Source organism: Nicotiana attenuata, unplaced genomic scaffold (assembly GCF_001879085.1).
Source record: "Nicotiana attenuata strain UT unplaced genomic scaffold, NIATTr2, whole genome shotgun sequence".
Taxonomy (NCBI): Eukaryota; Viridiplantae; Streptophyta; class Magnoliopsida; order Solanales; family Solanaceae; genus Nicotiana; species Nicotiana attenuata.
The window spans coordinates 427,837-447,432 of record NW_017670650.1 but is presented as its reverse complement, the minus strand read 5'-3'; the positions used below and the strand labels follow the sequence as shown (position 1 = coordinate 447,432).

The following is a 19,596-nucleotide window of genomic DNA, read 5'->3' as shown; positions in this document are numbered from 1 at the left end:
GCGTGCCAAAGAAGGGTGGAATGATGATCGTCACTAATGCCAACAATGAATTGATACCTACCCGGACGGTTACGGGTTGGAGAGTGTGCATGGACTATAGAAAGCTCAACACGGTCACGAGAAAAGATCATTTCCCTCTACCATTCTTGGACCAAATGCTCGATCGTCTTGCGGGCCGGGCTTATTATTGTTTTCTAGATGGCTACTCGGGGTACAATCAAATTCTCATTGCCCCGGAGGATCAGGAGAAGACAACCTTTACTTGTCCGTATGGCACATTCGCTTTCTCAAGAATGCCATTTGGACTTTGTAATGCCCCGGCGACCTTCCAAAGATGTATGATGGCAATCTTCACCGACATGGTGGAGGATATTCTGGAGGTCTTTATGGACGATTTTAGCATGGTGGGGGACTCATTTGAAGAATGCCTAGTGAACTTGGACAAGGTGTTGAAAAGATGTGAAGAAACCAATCTTGTACTAAACTGGGAGAAATGTCACTTCATGGTGCAAGAGGGTATTGTATTGGGTCACAAAATCTCAAGGCATGGAATTGAAGTCGATAAGGCAATAATAGAGGTCATCTCAAGGCTCCCTCCCCCTACTTCTGTCAAAGGGGTGAGGAGTTTTTTGGGCCACGCCGGGTTTTATCGGCGATTCATTAAAGACTTCTCAAAAATTGTGAACCCGCTTTGTAAATTGTTGGAAAAGGATGTCAAGTTTGTCTTTGATGAGAGTGTATGGAATCCTTTGAGCTATTGAAACACAAATTGACCACTACTCCTATCATCACCACACCTAATTGGGAATTGCCTTTTGAACATATGTGCGATGCGAGTGATGTGGCGGTAGGTGCGGTCTTGGGCCAAAGAATCAACAAGATGTTCCATCCGGTGTACTACTCAAGCAAGACGATGAATGAAGCTTAGAGAAACTATACAGTCACCGAGAAGGAGTTGCTAGCTATTGTGTTTGCCATGGAAAAGTTCCGACCATACCTTATGGGGGCCAAAGTGATTATCCATACCGATCATGTCGCCCTTAGGTATTTGATGACCAAGAAAGATTCAAAGGCAAGGTTGATGAGATGGGTGCTACTTCTTCAAGAGTTTGATCTAGAAATTGTGGACCGAAAAGGAAGTGAAAATCAAGTGGCGGACCACTTATCCCGCCTGGAGGAAGAGGGGAGGCCTTCCGACGGCCTTGAGATAAATGATGCTTTCCCGGATGAACAACTCCTTGCGGTGTCTATGCATGATATGCCGTGGTTTGCCGATGTGGCCAATTATCTTGTGACCGGTATAGTCCCGTATGAGCTCTCTTCTAACCAAAGGAAGAAGCTCAAGCGGGATAGTTTGGATTACTATTGGGATGAGCCATACTTGTTTAAAATTTGCACCGATGGTGTGATTCGCCGATGTGTCCCAGAAGAAGAACAATTGAGTATTTTGGAGGCTTGTCATTCCTCTCCTTATGGTGGCCATCATGGCGGGGTGAGGACGGCTTCTAAGGTGCTTAGTTGCCGTTTCTATTGGCCCTCCTTATTTAAAGATGCCGGTGATTTTGTTAAGAGATGCGATGAATGCCAACGAGCCAGTGGGATTTCTAAGAAGGATGAGATGCCTCTCAACACAATTCTAGAGGTGGACATTTTTTATGTGTGGGGTATTGATTTTATGGGTCCTTTCGTGAGCTCTTGTGGGAACACGTATATTTTGGTGGCGGTGGATTATGTGTCAAAGTGGGTCGAAGCTGTGGCTTTACCCAACAATGAGGCCCGCGGTGAGGTGGCATTTCTAAAAAGTGTATCCTCACAAGGTTTGGCACCGCCTGTGCTATCATTAGTGATGGGATATCTCATTTTTGCAACAAGGCCTTTGATTCATTGCTTGCCAAATATGGAGTAAATCACAAAGTGACCACCCCTTATCATCCTCAAGCTAGTGGTCAGGTGGAAGTTTCCAACCGAGAGATTAAGAGTATCTTGTCCAAAACTACCAATGCCAATAGGACCGATTGGTCGAAGAAATTGGATGATGCTCTTTGGGCTTATCGGACTTCGTACAATACTCCCATTGGTATGTCTCCATATCGGTTGGTGTTTGGTAAGGCTTGCCATCTCCCGGTGGAATTAGAACACAAGGATATGTGGGCATTGAAGAAGTTGAACTTGGAATGGGATGTTGCCGCCAACCTCCGAGTGGAGCAATTGAATGAACTTGATGAGTTTAGATTCCATGCGTACTCCAGCTCATCCTTGTATATGGACAAGATGAAGTACCTTCACGACAAGTATGCTCGGGGTAAAGAATTCAAGGTGGGTGACATAGTTCTTCTTTTCAACTCCCGGTTGAGGTTATTCCCGGGAAAGATCAAGTCTAGGTGGAGTGGTCCATTTGAAGTTGTTGGTGTAACCCCATTTGGTGCTATTGATCTCAAGAACAAAAATGGTGAAGTTTTCCGAGTCAATGGGCATCGTGTTAAACATTACTTGGGGAAGTTTGATGACAGCCACGTGGTGGCACTCATACATTTGAAGTGATATTGTTGGTAACTCCGCGACGTTAAATCAGGCGCTGCTTGGGAGGAAACCCATGTTGTTTTCTTTCTTTTTGATTTTTGTTGTAGATTAGGATTTTTCAGCTAATGGTTTGTGAGATGTTGCAGGAATTGTGTTGAACCAATGCAAAACAACTGTGCAAAAAGTACACAGTCTCTGAACGGTGACCGTGCAGCCGCATCCCACTTTGTGTGGTCCGCACGGGCCAAAGAAAATATTGCCAAGTCTCTGAAGATGGTTAGTGCGGCCGCACCCTTGCTTGTGCGGTCCGCACCGGTAAAGGCCAAAAATGATCAGTCTCTGAACTGTGTTCAGGCGGCCGCGTCCCACTTTGAGCGGCCCGCGTGGTTCTCATGTGGCCGCAGCCCGTTTTATGCGGTCCGCGTGCCTTCGTTTCAGCAACAGGTAAATGTCAAGTCCCAGCGCAGCCCGCGGTCGTGTTCACGCGGCCGCGCTGGACGGTAAGTGCTGGGCCCCGCTGTGTTTCCTTATATAGACCATTAGGGTCTCCATTAGAACTTTTCGCAAATATTGACCCCTGAGCCCTAAAAGTTACTGTTCACATCAGAGACCCTTCTTTGTATTAACATCAAGAGCATTTCTTCACTTTCCTGGTAACATATCTCTCACATTAGTCTTTACTTAGTATTAATTTAATCTTTATACATGTTCCCTTAGTCATAACTTCTTCGTTTTTTTCTTTTTGTTCTTCCTCGTTTCATGATTAGGATAGTTTTATGTTGTTCTTGTTGTTCTTTGAAATGATGGGCATGTTATAAACGAGTAGGGACAAAGTAGGATGCTAAAACGTGAAAGATTTGAGCATTTTTTGTTAAACCCTAATTGTCCATATATTGGAAGCCCAGCGTGGCCGCATGCCTGGTTTGTGCGGTCCGCGCCATGCCCCACGCGGCCGCATCCCATGTTTGCGCGGTCCGCGTGGGTGAGGTTCAGAGGGCATAAGTTTTTAATAGTATGGCCAATGCGGCCGCATGACCAGTTTGTGCGGAACGCGTTGGCCGCCACGCGGCCGCACCCCCTGCTCATGCGGTCCGCATGGTTCCTAATCAGAGAGGTGTTCATTTTCCCAACTTGGTCAGTGCGGTCCGCATGCCTTATTTGTGCGGTCCGCACTGCTATCATCTATTCTCTGTCTGTGTTTCTGTTCTGTACTTAAACTCTGCAATTGCCTGAACTAACAATGTTAGAATTATTTATGTGCAGAAAATGGTTAAACAACGAGAGCGTGGAGCTAAACAACCCGGACGAAGAGGTGAATCCTCCCGGGGAGGAATGGCTAAGCTGAAGAAACTCACTCCCCAACCAAAACTAAAGACAAGAAAGCAAGTAGTGATAGATGAGGAGCAGTCGGGGAGTGAGTACCTTCCCTCTTAGGAATTATCAACTGATTCGGGGCAAGTCCCCTCAGTCCCAGCCCAAGATCCACAAGCTATACAGTCTGAGTCGTCTGATGGCTCAGCAGCGGGTAGCGGCAAGTACTCCACTTCCCCCACAGCTTCAGAATCTGGGGATAGTGCTGACAGTGATGATGAGGTCCCGGTTAGTGGGGTACCCGAGGTTGGTGGTGTGGAACGAACGAGGAAAGCTGAAGTGTGGGAAGACCACTTTGTTAGTCAAGTGGCCTTCCACAAATTCCGGGAAATGTGGTCCAAAAGACATCTAATCCCAGAGAGGTGCATCATAACCAAGGACTTATTGCCACTCCTACCCAAAGTCCATGAACAGTTTCAAACTAGAAGCGGGTGGGACCACTTCAGTGACGGGTTGATAAATGCAAATGAACACATGGTCAAAGAGTTCTACACCAACGTAGCCTACACCAAAAAGAACTCCACTGCGACCAAAGTGAGGAACAGGAATGTTGTGTTTTCGGGCAAAGCATTTAATGACTTTTTGGGTTTCAAGGATGAAGATGAGACCAAATACTTGGAGAAGCTGGCAATGAAGGAGGAGGTTCTCCCATGGTTGGTAGAGTTCTTGGCACATTTGGGTGTTGTTCCGGACTGGGTGCAGGCAGGGGTAAAAATCTTAAGGAAGAACCTGAACTTCGAGGCGAGAGGGTGGCTCACCTTTGTTTGCAACAGGCTGGATCCCACTTCACATGACCAGACCGTCCCTCTTCCCCGGGTTGTGCTCATTGCTTCCATTATGGCTGGATTCCCTATCAATGTAGGGAATGTTATGTACAGGGCGATTACTGCTATGGGGATAGACAGTGTGTGGAACTACCCTTTCCCAAACACTTAGACACTGTATTTTAGGGATTTGAAGGTGAAGAAAATGCATTATGATGTGACAGTGTGCCCATAGCTTCCTTCTCCTGGTTCAGTATTCAGGGGCCAGACAACCCAAAGGGGGACAAGAAAAGCATGTCATCCACCTCTGCCCCAACTGGCCAGTCTGAGGAGCTGGTTGAGGTCGAGCCTTCTACAGAGTTTCCATCCATTCCAATTGTTTCTGTCCCAGTTGATAGGCCTTCCTCTTCTGCGTGCCCTAGTTCGTCAGCTGGCCCTACAGTTCCCAATTCCCGGACCAACCCACTGACAGCCCAGTAGCTAGCCATGACATTAGCCAGTTTGAACAACTGGATGTCCGTAGCGACATCCAAGTTGTCCACATTAGCCACCTCAGTTGAGGCCCAGTCTATCCCAGCCACTGTCCAGGTTCCTCCATCTATTGAGGAAACACTGAAGACGCTCTTGGCCAACCAGGAGAAGATCATTGAGACTCAGATTGCCTTGGCTAAGGCAGTCGGGGCACACAGCACAGCCTTGGAGAAGTTGGCCCGGGAGCACAAGAAAATGAGGAAGTCCAGGGCATCAAAGGAGTCGGTGAAGGTAGTACGAGCAGATGTGGACAAGCTAATGGCGGATCAGATGCCGTTAGACTAGTTATTCGGGGACCCTGCCCCTCCAGCAGCAGTCCCAGTACCTGAGCCACAGCAGGAGCAGGCACCCTGGCCTATGAGGAAGAAGAGGAAGTTGCCCAGCACTGAGGGAGTCGTGATTGAGTTGGCTGAGCTTCAGGGCACTCCCTCCGGTGATGTGCTAGATGTTCCACCGGTCCAGCAGCAGGATCCTACACCAGCTTCAGAGCAGCAGGCCGGAGACCAGTCTGAGGTCCAGGCTACTATAGACGAGCAGGGGACGACCGGAGACCCCATGCAGACAGATCAGGCTTGAGGAGCCATTCTATATCCTTTATCTCTGTTTTTTGTGCTTATTTTGATAGTTGGCATTGGGGACAATGCCAGCTTTTATTCGTGGGGTACGCCCTAATATTTTGATTCTGATACATTTGGATGACTGTACATATTTATTTGATTTATAGTTTATGTTTTGGATTTGATAGTTGGCCTGTATATAACTTTTGACTTTGGCTACTTCTATACTCTTATGTATATATTCATCCCCGTTGTATATTCTACTCCCCATTGTACATATTCATTTGGTTTTTCTATTTTCGTTAAAAAATTTCGTTTTTTGCTTAGTAGTGAGGCTCATAGCCTTTTGTTTTGGTTTTGGCGTTTCAATAAGCCCTTGGTTTTCTTAATGCCATGGTTCTTTCCAAGGGTAGAGTGTTGTGCGAACTGGGTGGCTCTTCCCAATGATAGATGGCGTGCCAACCTTCTTAAGGGTTTGAGTCCGTTTTTGATTTTTCTTCTTTTGATTTTCAATATTTCGTAGTTAAGGGGACCTCAGGCAAGCTTCACTTGGGCCTAATACATTTGCCTTTGATCCCATGGTCAAAGACATAATGTTGTGTTCAGGATGGTGAAAATTGTGGCCTTGAGACTCTTGTGTTGACCAAACAATCATCATATGGTCGTGTGGGGCCATTGTGCGCTTGAATCATAACTAAGGTCGTTGTGGGCCCTCGACTCAATGTCTTTAGCAATCCTTGAGTGTGTGTGGTGAGAATTCGAATTGTGAGTCTAAGTTCCGAGCCGGTGGTCTAGAACTTGCCCCGAGTGTTTGTTGAGGCAAAATCCTAGGTGAAATTGGGCTTAGGAAGTGATTATAGGCTCTCCTTGTTCCAAAATGCTAAGATTGAACAATTCCATGACCTACCAATGAAATGATCCCTAGTTAACCCCTTTGAGCCTTAAACCTTCTTCTTTCAAGAACCAAAGCTACAAGCCTATACCCGTTCTTAATGATACCCTCTCTTGGCACCCAAATCTTCCCTTGAGTAGATGGAAAATGTCTAAGTTTGGGGGGGAGACAAGAAAGGAAACAATGTGGAAAAAGGTACAAAAGCAAAAGAAAAGGAAGGCAATGAAAAAAGGAAGAAAAGACAAGACAAAGAAAAAGACCAAATTGAATAAGGTCAAAAAGGGGATTCAAAGAAAAAAAATTTGAAAAAGGTTGTGAAAAAGTAGAAAAAGGAGAAATGTGTTTGAATTGCATAAGAAGGAGTGACAGTGTGTCTCTCTAACCCCTTGAAAAAGAAGTGAATACTCCAATGAGTCAAGAAAGTGTGTCGAAATGAATCAAAAGAAGTGCTTGAGGGAAGATTGAACCCACTTGAACAAAACATATCCTACCCTTACCCAAAAGCCTCTACAATGACTCCACAAAAAGCCCTATATGATCTTGAGTTGAACGGAACCTACATTAGTGGATACTTACATAAGGGGCAAGCATATGGTACCTAGAGCCGGAATTATGACCTTCTTTGTGAGAGAAATGAGCGAAAAATCCATCAACCTCGGGTTGTGTGTCATTACTCTAAAAGGTGAGGGTCGCTTAGGGAGAGTTGAGGATGTGTGAGTTTGGGTTCCACAATGACCAAGGTATTTGAGAAAAGCTCCTTGATGAAATGAGTCAACCCTCGATGCTCTTGTGTCACATTTGATCCATAGTTCTTAAAAGCTTAAAATGTGTTAATGATGCATTCATATTGAGGGCAATTGTTAGTCCCAATTGATGCTTGTTGAGGTTACTTTAGGATAAGCTGGAATTACTTGTATGTTTCCCTTTTAGGGGTGGGTCTTATTTTATTCGCTTGAGGACAAGCAAAGGTTTAAGTTTGGGGGAGTTGATAACTATGATTTTAACACGTTTCATGCCCATACTTGCCTATGCTTTGTGTATAAATTACCATAAAATAGGCCCACAATGCTTACAAGTTGCGCTTGATTATAGGTTTGAGCGACAAGATGACAAAAGTAAAAAATCGGCTCGAAACGGAGTGAAAATCGACCAAAGATCATTGAAGTGATGAAGTTCAGAGCTTGGTGCGGACCGCACCATCATGTCATGCGGCCGCTTCAGAGAAGTTCAGAGAAGGCATAAGTTGCTGGTCCATTTCATGCGGCCGCGCAATCGTGACATGCGGTCGCACCAAAGAGATTCAGAAAGTTGTCATTTCCAATCGCAAGCGACGCGGCCGCGGTCAAGCTCACTGGGTCCGCGACCAATCTATGCGGCCGCACTACAGGTTCACGCGGACCGCACCACAAGAGTTCAGAGCCCATCACAAGCCACTCATGCGGTTGCACGACAGGTTCACGTGGCCTGCGCTGGTCTCCATGCGGTCACGTGTTATGCGGTCCGCATCACCTGTTTCAGAGAGCAAGAATTAAAAGTCAAATAGTCAAGTGCGGCCGCGGTCGTGTTTGTGCGGCCCGCATGGACCCTGCAGGGGCATTTTTGTCCGGTTTTTCTAGCCTAGTATAAATAGAACATTTTACCATTTTTAGGTCAAGTTTGGTACACCTGATAGTTGTTGCGCTCGTGAGACATTTGTATTGACCTATTTTGGGCATTTTGAGCTTATTTTATCATATATTATTCGAGAGAGTAATTACCCTACTTGAACCCTAGTTGCTTGGTCAAATTGGCCTACCCAATTGGTCTCGAGAGAGTCAATTGGGCAAAATCGTTCTCTCTACCGAGAGGTGTGAGAATGAATACAATTGTGCAACGGTTATAACATAAGCCCCAAATTATCAATCTCCCCTTAGTTACTTCGACCCGTTAGCTAGCCACCTAGGTAGTGTCACGACCCTAGTGCTTTTCTCCAATAGTTAATCATAACTTAGAAAATATCTCTTTAGTACAATTTAGTTAATCATTAGTTTTAAAGTTAGTAGTTGATAAAAAGAAAACCCAAAAATGGTTGAAGTGACATTAGAAGCAAAAACGCATTCTTAGTCTATACAAATACGCAACTCCATTCCAAGCTCCCTGTGGAAAATCGACCCCGACACCACTACTCGGGTAAAAGTCTTAGCGCCCGCTCTTCCTACCGTTGTGTAAGGTTGAGTTTGCTGTGATCAGTCAGGAGCCAAATATTTCCCGTCTTAAAATATTTGGATGTGCAGTATATGTTCCAATTGCTCCACCACAACGCACAAAGATGGGACCCCAAAGAAGATTGGGGATATATGTTGGGTATGAATCTCCTTCTATTATAAAATATTTGGAACCTATGACTGGAGATTTATTTACGGCAAGATTTGCTGATTGCCATTCTGATGAATCAGTATACCCAATATTACGGGGAGAAAATAAGAAATTGCAAAAGGAGATAGATTGGAATGCATTATCACTATCTCATTTAGATCCTCGAACAAAGCAATGTAAACATGAGGTTCAAAAGATAATTTATTTGCAAAATATTGCAAATCAACTGCCAGATGCATTCACTAACCTACCAAGAGTGACTAAATCACATATTCCAGCTGCTAATGCTCCTATTCAAATTGATTTCCGAGTTGGACAATCTATAAATACAAATGGGTCTAAGCCACGCTTGAAACGTGGTAGACCAATTGGTTCCAAAGATAAAAATGCTCAAAAGCGAAAAGGAGCAAATGATCTAGGAGATCATAATATGGAGGCAATCGCTCAAAAAGAGCCTTGTGACATAACAAATGATAAGACCTCAGAGGAGGTCTAGGTACCTGAAAATAATAAGAATGAAGAGATCTCAATAAGTTATGTCACTACGGCAAAAAGGTGGAACCGAAATAATATTATTGCCGACAACATTTTTGCTTATAATGTTGCTGTTGAAATAATGCAACAAGATGATGGTATTGAACCAAGATCTATCGGTGAATGTAGGCAGAGAAATGATTGGCCAAAATGAAAAGACGCTATCCAGGCAGAATTAGCGTCACTTGAAAAACGTAAAGTATTCGGACGTATAGTCCGAACACCTAAAGGAATAAAGCCAGTGGGATACAAATGGGTTTTTGTGCGAAAACAAAATGATAAAATTGAAGTCGTTAGATATAAAGCACGACTGGTGGCACAAGGATTTTCGCAAAGACCTGGCATTGATTATATGGAGACATATTCTCCTGTGGTTGATGCAATCACTTTCAGATATCTTATAAATTTGGCAGTCCATGAAAAACTTGATTTGGTGTCTAATGGATGTTGTCACAGCCTACTTGTATGGCACATTAGATAACGAAATTTGTATGAAAATCCCCGAAGGGCTTAAAGATCCTGAAACTAATAAAAATTTTCGGGGAACTTGTTCAATAAAGCTTCAAAAATCCTTATACGGATTGAAACAATTAGGGCGAATGTGGTATAATCGCCTAAGTGAGTATTTGCTGAAAGAAAGGTATAAGAATGATCCAATTTGTCCCTGTGTATTTATAAGAAGGTCTGGATCGGAATTTGTTATAATCGTTGTGTATGTTGATGATCTAAATATCATCGGAACTCCTGGGGAACTTCCAAAAGCAGTAGACTGTTTGAAGAAAGAGTTTGAAATGTAAGATCTCGGAAAGACAAAATTTTGTCTTCGTCTAAAAATTGAGCATATAAATAATGGAATTTTTGTCTATCAATCAACTTACACTGAAAAGATCCTAAAGCGTTTTATATGGATAAAGCACATCCATTGAGTACCCCGATGGTTGTGAGATCACTTGATATAAATAAAGATCCATTCCGACCTCATGAAAATGATGGAGAGCTTCTTGGTGATGAAACTTCATATCTTAGTGCAATTGGGGCACTAATGTATCTTGCAAATAATACTCGACCAGATATAACTTTTGCAGTAAGTTTATTAGCAAGATTTAGTTCCTTTCCAACAACAAGACACTGGAATGGTGTTAAACATATTTTTAGATACCTCCGAGGGACTATTGATATGGGATTATTTTATTCTTATGAATCCGATTCACAATTGATTGGTTATGCAGATGCAGGTTATTCGACTGACCCACATAAAGCCCGATCTCAAACAGGCTATCTATTTACTTGTGGGGGTACAGCTATTTCATGGCGTTCAACAAAACAAACTTTAGCTGCTACATCTTCCAATCATGCAGAGATAATAGCTATTCATGAAGCTAGTCGAGAATGTGTATGGTTGAGATCAGTGACTCAACATATTCAACAATTGTGTGGTCTTTCTTTAAAAACGAAGATTCCAACGATATTGTATGAAGACAATGCTACTTGCATTGCTCAACTTAAAGGAGGATATATCAAAGGAGACAGAACAAAGCACATTTCACCAAATTTCTTTTTCACACACGATCTTCAGCAAAATGGTGAGATAGATGTTCAACAAATCCGTTCTAGTGACAATCTAGCAGACTTATTCACTAAGGCATTGCCAACATCAATATTTGAGAATCTGAGACATAAGATTGGAATGCATCGTCTCCGAGATATCAAATAAAGCTTTCCTCGGGGGGAGTATAATACGCGTTGTACTCTTTTTCCCTTAACCAAGGTTTTGTCCCAAGTGGGTTTTTCTTGTAAGGTTTTTAATGAGGCAGCACTCAATGCGTATTACAAGATATGTGTACTCTTTTTTCCTTCACTAGGCTTTTTCCCACTGGGTTTTCCTAGTAAGGTTTTAACGAGGCACAGTATCTTTTAGATGGACATCCAAGGGGGAGTGTTATGAATATGTTAGAGTGGATGTCCATTGAATACTCCTAGACATCCCTATTCCATGAACCATTTGAGTTCATGTACTTAGTTAATTCATCACTTAATATTTGTAACCTTTAGGTGTATTCTTGTAACCTTTCATGTATCTTATATCCTATAAATAGGATATTCTTTATCCTATGAAGAACACACAAGAAATACACTTGAATAAGATAGCTTCTACATTCTCCTCCTTTACATCTTGTCTCTATTACTATATTATTCTATTTTTCTCTTATTTCTTAATATTATATTAATTATACATAGAAAAATTATTTTAAACATGTGGGTTGTGGCCACACCAATTTTGATAAATACACATATTTAAAAATTCTAATTAATAGATTTGGCAACGAAACATCCTTAGCTACTTTTTAGCTAGAGATTAGCAACAGAATATATTCCTAGCTAAAAGATAAAGTTCGAAAAAAATAATTAGCGCCAAAATAGAATTCCCTCTAAAATTTAGCTGTAGATTAGCTAGAAGACTTTCCTTGCTAACATATAGCTAGGGATTTGCTACGGACTGTGTCCCTTCTAACCTATGATCTTTTGGAAAAATAAATTTAGCGCCAAATTAGTATTCCCGCTATAAATTTGGCTTGGAAAAAGCTCTAGCTATATTTTAGCAAGGAATAGTCCCTAGCTAATTCCTATCTATATTATGACTGGATTCTCAATCAAAAATTTTTGCAAGGAAATGTGACTTTTCTAGCTAAAGCCCTAGCTAGAGGTGTATATTAGCTAGGGAGAAGTGCATCCAAACTAAATTCCGTAGCTAATGTCCTGTTCTCTTGTATATATAATGTAAATCAACCACAAATAAAGCAATTACAGCCCTGTATTTTATTCTAACCGTAGGTACGTCTCAAAAGAATGCACCAAATAACATTTATCTGCAGTTATATGCCCCGTAAAATTTTCTTTAATTTTCAGGATTGATTTACATTCCACGTTGCCTGAGCTAATTGCTTTATCTTAGGGATAATATTTTCTTGTGATTGAAGATTGGGAGGGTTATGATGTTTAACCAGAAAATAAGAATTTCGGTCAAAGCTTAAATTTAGAAGAACTCGGGCTTCTGATAATCAAATATAGAATAAATAAGAAGAATTGACTTAAACGATAGCTGAATAACTAAAAGAAAGCAAAGTAAATCAGTGCATTCCAATAATATTATGTCCCCTTACAAATGTTATTTCTCTCCTTTTATAGCTATTTCTAAATTATATGTTTCTTTCCTCTCACAACATAGCCATTATGAGCAATTAATGGCATTAATGTAACGTTATAATTGGCAATCGTAACTGTCTTGTAAAGATTCTATAACTTTTTCTATCATTGATGCTCATTAATTACGGATAATACGTATCTGTACTTTTTTCTATCTAGGTTCATTCTTCCGATATCTCTTTGAATTATCATGAGGTCCGAGTAACCGTTCCTTCCTGTTTTCTTGAATCTTGACCCGTGCCTGTTAAGGTTCGTGCCTCTTCGACTATTCTTTGCCAGCTGTCATTACGTTATTGATCCACGTGTCTTGTCGTGTCAGCACTTAATTAATTCCAAATGTTAACTTGATTTTTCCCTATACAGATAGCCCCCCACTTGCCATTTATTCATCAATTGAATATTTGGGAAGTGGATCTCATTAAAGCGGGAATTTTAGCCTCCATCCTTCGTATCATTATAACTTCTTCAAAAATGACGCTTTGCATGCCACTTCCATTTAATGCCCGTGACACGTGGTGACTTTCGATTGGTTCTGCTACCCTTTAGCGCATTTTGAGGCTTTTTTCCAACTTGCATCAATCACGAAGTGACAGTTCTTATTATGACGTTCCCATCATTATCTTTTTTGTTTGACGGTTGCTTTTGAGTATAAATATAACCTTTGTCTTTTCTTTCTCATAAAAGTTTTCCATCTTGAATATTGATTATTGTCTTCTTCCTCGTACAGCTATGTCTTCTTCGAACCCTAATCCCTGAAGAGTTCCTATTGTTGATGAACTTCCCCTTGCTCTTGTTAGAAGCAAAAGAGGCGGAAGACTATGCAGTTTAGGATTATCATCTACTCGAGGTGCTTCTTTGCCTCCATTTAGTTCTACCCCTCCTTCTTCTTCTAGAACTAGGGGTTCTCTTCCATATAAATCTTCTACCAGGAGTAGGCATTCTAATGAGCCAATCCGTGAACCTACAGTAGACGAGATTATCCCTTCTGAACTTTCCTTCTATACAGATAGAGAATCAATTAGGAACCAAGTTTCCTCTATGTCCTCTCATGATCGTATTGATGTTTACCCTTCTCAGATTATTGAGGGTTTAATCTCTGTTGTCCGTAGAGATTGTCGTTGGAAATTTGACTTCCCAAACATAATTCCTAATGCAAATCAAAGGATCACATCCTACATGATTGGATTTTCTTTCGTGTATACATATCCTTTTACGCTGAATTTCAGACCCCCCATTGATCCTGTTATCATCGAGTTCTGTCGTTTATTCAATGTTTGTTTAGGACAAATCGGCCCCATTGTGTGGAGGGTTGTTGCTTGTTTAAGGTACTTGGCAAACTTGGCTCAGTTGCGTTTTACCTTTTTCCATCTAATCCACCTCTACTCCCCTAAGTTGTTCCGACATGGGATCTTAACTTTTGTGGCGAGGAGTAAGAGGGTCTTAGTAAGCCTTGAGGATGACAGGACCGTGGCCAGATTTGTTGTTGCTCCTACTGTAGGGTTAGTAGGTGAAGAAAACATTCCATTCCCTGAAAAGTGGAATTTTGCACGTAAGTTTTCTTTAGAACTTTCTCTTTCCTCTTTTTCCCTTTCCCCTTTTTTTAGAAAGGGTTTGTTCTTCCCGTGACTATTTTACTTTTTCTTTTTCAGCAACCATGGGAACTGTTAACGAAATTCCCAATTTTCGTGGTTGGGTAGAGAAATTGTTGACCATTGCTCTGATGGAGGCTAGATCTGGGAAATACCTTTCGAACAGGTTTGGTTGGAAGGTTAAAACTCATGGTAAAAACTTTAATTTTTCCCTTTCTATTTTTTCCATCCTTCCATTAGAATGTATTTGACCCTTCTTTTTATCAGGGTTTCTTATTCGTGGTGTAAGTGCGAGTCAATCGTAGTTTCCAGGGTTTCTTTGGCAAGAGCTCAAGAGATAATTTTGAGTTCTTCATCAAAAAGAAAATCTGATGCGTCCTAGGATTCTGAAGAGGAAGAGGAACGGGATGAAAGTTCCTTGGTTAAAAAGCCGCATGCTAGAAGACGCGTCATTTCAGATGACGAAGCTGCTACTCCCTGTTCAATTCCTTTGACCGAGCCTGTTGAAGCCACCTTAGTGAGTTCTAATGACGATACTCCTATGGCAGCTCGTGACTCTAATGAACAATTTTTTCCCATGGGTTTGATAGTGAAAGCTTTGATTTGGTGTCTGATGAAGTACCTCTTTCCTCTTTCCCCATGTCTGTCCCGAAGGAATGCTCTTTACCCGTTTCTATTGTTGTTGTTCCTGTCCGGCAAGTTATTATGACTTCCTCAACAGTCCCCACTACTATTGTTCCATACACTGATGTCGGTTCTTCAAGTGAAAGTAGAGTGATGAAGCAGATTACCATTGAAGTCCCTGCTGATGGTAGTCTTTTGAAAAAGTCAAGTCGGGCTGACGTATGGTTGAAACCCTTGATTGGTCCGGTTGGAAAGTCCAAACTAGAAGTCATAGTTCTCTGGCTTGGATGAATGATATCGTGCAGTCATCACTCAAGGTATTAATTTCTTTTCATGCTTTATTTCATTCTCCTTTTACAAAGATTCTTACCTCCCCCCCCCCCTTTGTTTTAGATCAATCTCATCGGTGCGGAGATGATGAAAAGGGTTTCTTATACAGAGCAGTTAATGCATGATTACCAAATTGAGGCAGACAATTGGAAAGAACAATATGAAAGTCTTCAGCTTGATATGGAAGTTTTAGAATAAAGTAAATGTACCTTAGAGCAGCAGTTGATGGTCATGGCTTCGGAGTTAGCAGTTGAAAAAGCTTCTTCCAACTAGGCAGGCAAGGATAAAACTATCCTTGAGTCATCATTTGCTGCACAACTCTCCAATGCCACCGAGGAGATCAGAGGTTTGAAGGCCTTGTTGAACAAGAAAGAAGTATATGTAGGAGAACTTGTTCAAACACTCACTCATACCCAAGAAGATCTTCATGTGTCTTCTGATAAGGTCAAGTTTTTGGAGAGTTCACTTGTCCATTTACAGTCTTCTTACGATGTTGTTTTGGCTGAAAGGGAGGAGCTCAAGAGTGGAATTGACCATTGGAAAAGGGACTACGAGGCTGTTGAGGACAAAGCTGTTGTCGAAGTAAGTTGGGCTATATTGAACACACGCCATGATACCCTTACGGAGGTTAGCCAAGAAGGTTTTAACTTAGGTGCTGAGTTAGCAAAGATTAAAGAGGCCATTAAGAAAACTCAGCAAGGCCAAAGTTTCTCTTCTCCCATGGCTTATACTCCCGAGCACGTGAAGCTAACTCTAGTGCGGTGGATGTCCCAAAACCTTCAGATCAAGTCGAGCCTTTTATTGCTGATGATGTTGTTTTGAACCCTTCTCCTGCTCCACAGTGTAAGTTTGTTTGTGAAGTTTGACTCCTCTTTTTTTATTTTTTTTTGGTGGCATATGTGGTGGTTTTACCCCTGGTCCCATTTTGGGGATTATGTTTTTGGTGATAGCAAGTCTGTAACGACCCGGCCGGTCTTTTTAAGAATTAACGCCCCGATCCCCTATTAACTGCATTTCCTGGATTTGTTTATGCTATTGTGAGTTGCCAGGAAGGTTTATTTGGAGTTTCGGAGAGTTTTGGGACACTAAGTCCCTAAATGAGAGTTTAAGTCTTAAAATTTGGACTTCAGTCGGAATAGTGTGAAGACGGCCTCGGAATGGAATTTTGCTGGTTTTGTTAGCTCCGTTGGGTGATTTCAGGCTTAGGGGCGTGTTCGGATTGTGTTTTGGAGGTCCGTAGCATATTTAGGCTTGAAATGTTGAAAGTTTAATTTTTGAAGTTTTCGGTTCGATAGTGAGATTTTGATCTACGGGTCGGAATGGAATTTTGAAAGTTGGAGTAGCTCCGTAATGTTGAATGTGACGTGTGTGCAAAAGATCAGTTCATTCGGACAAGGTTTGATAGACTGTTGATCGAAAGCGTAATTTGAGAGTTTTGGAGTTCTTAGGCTCGGATCCATGTTTAATTCGATGTTTTGATGTTCTTTTAGGTTTTTCGAGGATTGGTACAAGTTGGGATAGTGGTATATGACTAGTTCGTGCCTTTGGTTAAGGTCCTGGGGGCCTCGGGATGATTTCGGATGGTTAACGGGAAGTTTGGAGTTAAGAATTTGCAGCTGAAGCTGCTGAGTCTGCTGTCATAACCGCAACTGCGGCTTGAAGACCGCAGGTGCAAGCCCGCAAAAATGGCTGAAGTACCGTGGATGCGGTTTGAGGCGAAAGGGGATTTGACGCAGAAGCGGCCAAGGCACCGCAGAAGCAGTACCGCATCTGCGGAAAGGAAGTCGCATGTGCGGAAAGTCCCTGTTTAATGAAAAGTCGCAGGTGCGACTTGGTCTTCGTAGAAACGGGGCCACAGGTGCATTCCCAAGGCCGCAGATGCGGTTCTAGTGGTCAAAAAAAGGGTAGAAATGAGGGTTTAGTCTCAAAACTTGGAAAATTGATTTGGGAGCTCGGGATTGGAGATTTTGAGTGAGATTTTCACCTGGGTGTTTTGGGTAAGTAATTCTTACTCGGTTTTGATTAGTTTCCACGAATCTATGCTTAAATTCATCCTTTAAATTTGAATTTGGGGTGGAAAAATTGGAGAAAAAATGGAAAAGTTCTTAGGCCTAATTTTGGGGTTTGATCTAGAATTTGATGTCGGATTGGAATAATTTTGGTATAAATGAACTCGTGAGAGTATGGGGATTCTGAATTTATAAATTTTACCCGATTTCGATACGTGGGCCCGGGGAGCATTTTGGTCATTATATATAATTTTGCGTATTAGCTTAGAATTTATTTGTGGAATTAGTTACTTGAAGGTATATTTATATTATGCAATTAAATTGAATATATTTGAGCCATTTGGCGTCAAGTACTCGTGGAAAGAACGTGGTTTCGGGTTGGTTTTGAGCTGGTTCGAGGTAAGTGGCTTGCCTAACCTTGCGTGGGGGAACTCTCCGTAGGATTTGGTATTTGTTGATATTTGAAATGCCTTGTACGTGAGGTGCCGAGTGCGTACTTGTGCTAATTGTTGAAAATCTTGTTTTCATTAAGTAACTATAATTGTGTTTCCATTCCTGTTTGTACTACTTGCAATTTAAGCCTACTGTTAGCTTAGGGAAGCATGTCTAATTGACTTAATTGCCTTACTTTCTCAAATTTCTTTAATTGAATTCTGTGCAGCATGCTAGGTCAGAAATACCTATTTTACCTAGGTATGAAATCTGGATTTAATTGAATATTCTTCGTGTTGTTGCTATGTGTTTACTTTGGGACTATAGGACGGTATCCCGGGAGATCCCCACTCCCCTGCCCCCCGCGTGTTTACTTTGGGACTACGGATTTGTATTCTGGGAGATCCCCTGCACTTGTATATTGGAACTACGGGGCTGCACCCGGTAGATTCCTCTAGAAATGGGTATTTACATTTGGGACTACGGATCGGTATTCCGGGAGATCCCCGTGCACTATAAGTTGGACTACAGGACAACACCCAGGAGATCCACTGGATATTTATATTTTGGACTACAGGACGGTATCATGGGAGATCCCCGGTTGTCACCTCTATGTTGACCTGTATTCCTTCTGTGATTATTTTTGGTCTCTGTTGTAGTTGTTGTTGTTCTTACTATCCTGTGTTACTTCTTACTGTTTGCACTTAATTATGATGTCTTATTCTATATTGTTATACCTTTTTCTCATCTAAACTCATTAGGGCCCTGACTTTTCTCGTCACTACCCGATCGAGGTTAGGTTTGGCACTTACTGAGTACCGCTGTGGTGTACTCATGCCCTTTCTGTGCATGTTTTTCATGTGCAGATCCAGGTTCTTCGACTCAGCCCTACTACCCTTGAGGCGAGGCGATTCTCCAGTGACTTCGAGGTATATCTGTCGCGTCCGTAGACCGAGGAGTCCCTTTTCCATTCTCTCTTATAGTATTAGCCCTTCTGTACTTACTTTATTTAGACATTCTGGAGTTAGAAATTTGTAGTTATTCAACAGCTTGTGATTTCATGAGATTCCAGGTTTTGGGAAATGTAGTTTCAGTTTGTGAGTCGTATTGTAAATGCCAAGCGGCATCTTAACGCTTCATTTTCATATTTCTGCAGTTTTGGCTAGTTTTATTCTGTTATTTTTTTCTTTTTCCGTAATTTGTTAGGCTTACCTAGTCGTAGAGACTAGGTGCCGTCACGATATTTCACGGAGGGAAAACTGGGTTCGTGACAAAGTCCCCAGGTCTTTTCGGGGTTTTTTGTAAAAATGACAATCAGTTTATAACTAAGTTCGTACTTAGTTTAAACTTAATATTATTATGTTTCCGTTTCAACCTAATTCTCTCGAGTTTCTGTTATACTCTTTTTACCTTTTTTTAATTTTATATAAGTATAAGTCCAAGGTCTTGTTTTTAGTTCGCGGGTTTTTGGTTTTACCCTTTTGACTTTTTGCATTTTTTTATGGTGCAGGAGAGGGTACAACAACCACCATGATAATAAGCACATGGAACATAAGAGGGCTTAACAAGCCCTATAAGCAAAAAGAGCTGAAAATCTTTTTGCAAAAGAATAAGATTGATGTATTAGGATGTATGGAAACTAGAGTTAAAGAAAAAAAGTCAAAAAAAATTCTGTACAAAATAGTAAAGGACTGGGGATACAGATGCAATTATGAGCATGCAGAAAATGGTAGAATATGGGTGATTTGAAAACAAAACCTATCAGTGGATGTAGTGAAAGTTCATGAGCAATGTATTCACTATAGTAATTGATGCAACAAATGGGAGGCAGATCATGCTGTCAGTGGTATATGTAAGGAACAAAGCTCAAGAGAGAACTAGTTT

At 41.7% G+C, this 19,596-nt stretch overlaps 1 protein-coding gene across 1 annotated transcript; it reads left to right on the top strand.

Annotated features, from left to right (window-relative positions):
• Positions 1 to 9,015: 9,015 nt before the first annotated feature.
• LOC109241891 lies at positions 9,016 to 9,486 on the top strand. Its single transcript, XM_019408714.1, has one exon. It carries the CDS (start codon positions 9,016 to 9,018, stop codon positions 9,484 to 9,486), a length of 471 nt encoding a protein of 156 aa, XP_019264259.1.
• The last annotated feature ends 10,110 nt before the right edge of the window (positions 9,487 to 19,596 follow it).